The sequence below is a fragment of the Mytilus galloprovincialis genome, chromosome 1 (assembly GCF_965363235.1).
Source record: "Mytilus galloprovincialis chromosome 1, xbMytGall1.hap1.1, whole genome shotgun sequence".
Lineage (NCBI taxonomy): Eukaryota > Metazoa > Mollusca > Bivalvia > Mytilida > Mytilidae > Mytilus > Mytilus galloprovincialis.
This window is the reverse complement of record NC_134838.1, coordinates 113,059,941-113,066,473: the sequence shown is the minus strand read 5'-3', so window position 1 is coordinate 113,066,473 and position 6,533 is coordinate 113,059,941. Positions and strand designations below refer to the sequence as shown.

The 6,533-nt window shown below is 31.5% G+C and overlaps 1 protein-coding gene across 1 annotated transcript in view; it reads right to left on the bottom strand.

The window, feature by feature from the left end:
• Positions 1-649: 649 nt before the first annotated feature.
• The window catches only part of LOC143065269 (uncharacterized), a 104,814-nt gene continuing 98,930 nt past the window's right edge, over positions 650-6,533 (bottom strand). Inside the window, exon 12 of the mRNA XM_076238780.1 lies at positions 650-714. Coding sequence (XP_076094895.1) covers positions 650-714 — 65 coding nt within the window. The remainder of the gene's footprint in view (positions 715-6,533) is intronic.

The window sequence follows — 6,533 nt, the reverse complement described above, 5'->3', positions numbered from 1 at the left end:
ATTGCTACCCTTTCACGTCTCGCTTTCGTATTTTTAATTTTAAACAAGAAATAGAATAGAAAAGAAAAGATAGCAATAGTCATGACAAGTATGCAATAAGGTTCATAAATGTCCAAATGAACCGAGTATAATTTATGCTGAAACACACTGGGCCTGATGTTATTATGTGTAGAGTACGTTGTTTTCTCATTTTTGAGTACAACTTTTTTGAGTTTTGAGCGTGCTATTTGTTCAACCAAAGCAACTATTTACATCATTGGGTTTCAAAGTGACATATGATTGCTATTGTGTTATTATTTCCAAACGGCACATACCCTTATTCTCACCATACAATAAACTGCTTAGACCGTTGGTCAGATATTCTACAGTTGAATAATTCCCATTATGTATAGTGAAGAATTTGATACATAGATAACTGCTTGAATTCAATAATTTAATTTATGTTTTTTTTTTAACTTAAACCTTATGTGTCGCAAATAGTTTTCATGTCCTCATATTCCATTATACATGTCGGACTAGTAATAAGAATCATTGTTTTGGAAATTGTTATTCTTTTATCCTTCATATTTTAATAAATCCCCTTAAATTATTCAAAATATACTATAAAAATCAAAAACTTTGAAATAATCCAATTATCTTCATTAATTGGTCAATCAACACTCGCACAATCTTCATTGTCATCGTTGGTTACGGTTTGTCTTTGTTCTGATTGACCTGAAAAAATAAGACCTACATATTATTTCATTTCAATAAGCCCTGGACATACACAATAGGCGAGTTTAGTAACTGTACACACTATGAAGTTTTCTCATACACCCGTTAGGGTTAGCACTTTTATTATTATCCACACGATAGTATTTTACGGGATTAAATTAACTAAGAGGTTGTTTAAAAGTTTATTTCCAAGACTCTTTACAATAAATTATAACATTTTATTCGTCAATTTAACTTGATGAGTCAAAATCAATTTTTCTGACTTTAAAAGAAGTTTTATTTTCAAAATGTAATATGTATGTTGTTATACACAACATTGTTATACTAAATAATTCATATTACTATGGACACTGTAAATACCCATTTAACAACGTACTAGTTGTTTGTTATTGCTATGAAAAACAGCTAATTTTTTCATTATTTTCGTAATATTACAACAGAAAAGACGATTTTCCTGGTTTGTTCTGTTACTTTTCTGTTTTTTAACGTTGTACATATTTTAACTTGTTCGATATGTTTTCTACTGATTTCTAGAGATAACAACGAATGTTATCTTCGCATATGTTTCATGTCATAGTTTCTCTTATGAATGGTTGCTGTTTAGAAGGATGCTATTAAACCAAGAGTTCGGAGTGGTGATTTTGAACTCAACCATTTAAATACTTTACGTAGGCTTTTACATGGGGGTTGATCATTATGGAATATGTGTTTTACAGATGACCATGATAAACCTAATTCGGGAGATCACTTTTGAGGATGCCAGGACGGAACTATGGTTACAAAAAATGGAACTTATCCGTCATCATCTGTGAAAACAAATATTCCATAACTGTCAACCAGCATGTGATGGTGTCCGTTAAATTTTCGAAGGGGTGATCTTAACTTCACCACTTGGAAATCTTGGTTAAATAGCCTTGTTAAAAGCAAATCCCTATACATTGCACTTTGTAAGTACAACTGTTTCTCAAACAACACCTCTTGTGGGGTGATATACAAGTTTGGGTCGTATGAATGTTGAAAATATAACGCACAGTCCATTGTTTTGGCACCGTGGCACCGTGGCACCGTTTTAGTCGCAAAGGGAGTTCCAATGGGAATGGCATTGTCTATATTTACAGAAATGCAACCTATATCAAGGAACAATAATAGGAGATACAAAATTAGGAGTTGATATTAACTGGGTGGTATATCCTCAATATACAGTCGCTGATGAAATGTTCCACATAAGAATGGACAGTTCACAATTGAGAAGATGGAATAATATCGTATACAGCTTTGTATTAAACCCACCCTCTTTCCTTATTCCAGATGTAAGTTAAGATATAAAGTAGACTTTACTGTATCTGCTTAATTCTTTATTTTTGCAAAGGGATAAATGCGTTTAACAAAGTCACAAATCAGTATAAGAGGATATCCTCTATATAGCCGTTTAGTGAACATGCTAGACTTTTAATTCTACGTTAGAAAATCCTATGTGATTCGCTTCATATGAATAATGGAACAAGACGACAAAATGTGTAACACAGTTGGTTACAATAGTTCTCAAAGTATAACAAATAGGTATAAGAAGATGTGTAATGAGTGCCAAATACTCTCAATTCATGTCACAATTTATTAAAGTAAACCATAATAGGTCAAAGTACGGTCTTCAACACGGCGCCTTCTCACAAATCGATCAACAAGCAATAAAGTGTAAACAAAATGACTAGTGTAAAACCGATTAAACATGAAAACAAAAGGCTAATCTGTATAAAAACGAGAAACATTTATGAACCATACGACAATCAACAACCACTGAACATCATGGATCACATGACTTAGTACAAACAAACGCAGCCGGTGTAAACGTTTTAATAGGTACCTATATTCACTATTACCTATAATAATAGTGTAACAAGTGAATATGCACTGAACGAATAAATTTTATCTATGACACAATGTAAATACAAAATCAATAAAATAAGGGGTGAAATAATAAAGAATTTCAGAAAGTCAACTATATCGATCCTTGAACAAAATGCCGCAATGTCCATGATTTAACGAAGCTTGTACTAGTTAAACAAGATTGAAAATGAATAGTTAAAATTGAAAAGAAGTACTAAGGCTTTTCAAATTCAGAAATAATTTGCCTTGGCTGTGTTTGGCAAAAGTTTTAGGAATTTTTGTTCCTCGATGCTCTTCAACTTAGTATTTTATTTGGACTTTTTAACATTTTTTTATGCGAGCGTCACTGATGAGTGTTTTGTAGACGAAACGCGCGTCTGGCGTTATCATAAAACTTCAATCCTGATATCTATGATGAGTTTGTTAACCCGATAACCCTTAGTATCTTTACATCTTTCTCAAGGTCATCATATTTGTTCGCGATAGGTACATAAACAAAACAGAACGATCTGCCGTCACATGTGACGAGTGTCGCATAGTTACAGCATTCCTTACAGTACAAAAAAAAAAAGAAAAAATACAAAAACACTGAACTGCGAGGACACTTTAAAACGGAAAGTCCCTTATCAAACGGAAAAGTATAAAGCTTAAACACATTAAAAATGAATGGATAACAACTGTCATATTCCTTACTTGGTACAGGCATTTTCCATGAATCGTTGTTTTCTACGTTATCATATAAGGGGAGACAACTTAGATGACACCAAGGCATTGTTTAAATTATTTTTTAAAGTAAAAGCATTTTAAAAAAAATGGCTAGTTCTGTACATTGAATTCAATAGAAATGAGATCTGGTCAGCGTGTTTAACATTTAAATACAAATGGGTTAACCTTGATTAAAGCTTTTGCTACAAAGGAGATAAAAAAAGTTTAAAGTTACTAAATTTGCGGGAAGAGCCTTGGTGTTTTATACATTTGTAAAGTAAGGGATTTTAACATAACTGTCAAGAAATATTAGTATTAAAATTGATTTGATGTTAAAAAAAAAATGATTTTCAAACTCTTTTCCTTTTCCCCGAATCATAACGGATAAATTATTATATGTCTATAGGTGACAAAAATATAAGGCTGTACAAAACCGTTGGATATATCGTTATCACGTAGATATTTTCTGTTGTATTAACATGAGATCTTAGCTATAGATGACTGTACGTTAACTGTTTCCAAAAGTGTTTGAATGTTTTGTATGACAAAACGAGGCAGCTCACGCTGCGTGCTTCTGTACACATTCTTGGAAATCAGAATGTCAACGTATACCGCAGTTGGCTTTCTAAATCATTAGGTTTTTTTCTCTCTCGATTTAACACATATTTCTCTCCAATTAATATACAAGCAGTGGAGTTTGCAAGACATTCAATTTTGTAAATGATAAAGCAATATTACTGAGATTACTATCTACATTAATTAGCCATCAGTATGAACAAAGGCGATGTGCAAATAAGACAACTTTCCACACGAGTTCAAAGGAAGTGGGCAATTCGATGACCGAGTGGTCTTCATATCTTACTACTGTATCACTATCCTATCAACACCGAGGTTGGGCACTTTAACCCCCATGTGACATGTGCACTAGACTCCAATCTTAATGGACTTGTATTATCAATTGGCAAAACTCCAAACAAAACTGGACCGAAGGCTTCTATAGGGAAATAACAGGATGTCAATAAAACTAACGTGATGAAAGTTAAGCAATTCCTAATATACAGACAATGATGTCGCTCCTTGTGATACTTGATATGGTTTCATATTTAAGACATTTAGTTACATTCCCCCTTTCACAAATGTATTACAAAAATGTAGCATCTAAAAACGTACCAGATTTAAACTGTAGATCCTCATATATTGCAACGTGTTTTCTGATTCTTCTCCTTTCAATGTAAAAAAAAAATATAACGAGGATTATTCTAAGTATGTAACTGGCTGACTGTCACATTAAAATCGATAAAATAATTGTCATTCACTGGTATTCGTACAAATTTTTTAATGGCTTACATCCTTTTTGTTGAAAAGGAATATACATTATATCTTCTAATTGTATAAATAAAATTGAAAAATTCGCTAATTCAGAGTTAAAAGTAAAATGACGCTTTAAAACTGAAAAAAAAAAAATGTTTCATATACTTGAATGGCTAGGTTTTACTCTAAAAAAAAAAAAGTGATCGTGGATATTTCATCAAAGACGATCCTTTTTTTTTATTATCAATATCGTCATATATGTACCAATATTAAACTATTGACTTCCAAGACACTTATTTACAGATATTTTCCTGTATGCAGTGTTCATAACTACAAGATTTCTTGTTATAACTTCGGCCACTACACAGCGCAAACACGAAGTGGAAACCGTGATGTCAAAAGTAAAATCACAAAATAAATGAACTCCAAGGAAAATTCAAACAGAAAATCCCTAATCAAATGGCAAAATCAAAAGCTCAACTGTCATATTCCTGACTTAGTACAGACCTTTTCTTATGTAGAAAATGGTGAATATAAGGGTTACACTAATGTTCTGACAATGTCCTGATAATGTCCTGAGTGTCCTGACGGAAATGAAAATGCTAAATACTTTTTTAGCATTGGAAGGAATTACTTGAAATTTGGAACTAAGCAAGATGAGAACTTATTTGTAATAAATAAAATAAAAAAAAAAATAAAAAAGATATTTATAAGAGTTAGAAAACTTGACCTGACCAACTTGACTTTGAAACTACTAATAACCTGACCGAAATGAAACGGCTAAAAAATGTTTCGTTATTGACAGGATAGACTTCAAATTCGATACCAAGGTAGATTAAAATATTTTATCCAAATATATAAGAAGAAAAAGGAAAAATAATATTTTTAAGAGTTAGAAAACTTGACCTGACCAACTACGTCATCCCGTGACAAATGTCCTGACCGATGTACAATGCTAATAGCTTTTTTGTTCTTTGACGAATCGACTTCAAATTTGATTTCAAGGAAGATTCAAACTTTGAATATAGAGATATAAGAAAAAATATTCAATAAACTAATTTAAAGTTTCAGAAAACTTGAGCTAACCAACGTCGTCGACTCTGCCCTGACTAATGTCCTGACCGATGTAGAACATGTTAATAACTTTTTGTTATTGAAAGAATTGACTTTATTAAAGTTCCTTACCAAGGAAAATTATAATATTCAAAGTAGTCAGCACTTCCGTGTTGACTTGAGTTATCAATGATATGTTCATAATTATAAATTGACTGTTATCAAAACTTTAAAGTTTTGTTTGAAATACTAAGGCTTTTCTACCTCAGGATAAGATTACCTTAGCTGTATTTGGCAAAACTTTTATGAATTATTGGTCCTCAATGATCTTCAATTTCGTACTTTATTTGGCCTTTATAAGAATTTATGAAAAAAAAATCACTGTTTGTCAATTTTTGAAATGTTAGAAAAACTGACCTGACCAACTTGATCTTTATCATGATGAATGTCTTAACTGTTATAAAGTTGCCAATAACTTTTTTGTTATTTAAAGGAATATAACCAAGTTAGATAACAGAAAAGAGATATGTGAATAGAGATGATTTAGATACTAAGTGAATGCACTTTTACTACATTTAATAATGAAATGATAAAGATGTGAAGAATGCAATAAAGTAAAAAGACAGTGACATGGACAATTAAAATTTAATCACACCTATATTGATTAAAATTAACACCCCCAAATTGGAGTGTTTGCTTACCTATATTTTTCTTGTTTATTTCACTCAATATTTGTGTTCTTAGTTAATGAGGGATAAAACATGTCAAATTACATAAATAGGGACAGGAAATGGGCTTCTTTTGATTTCAAGGTAATATTTTCACAAGCATTCAAAGTAGAATTATGTTAGAATCACATAGAAATA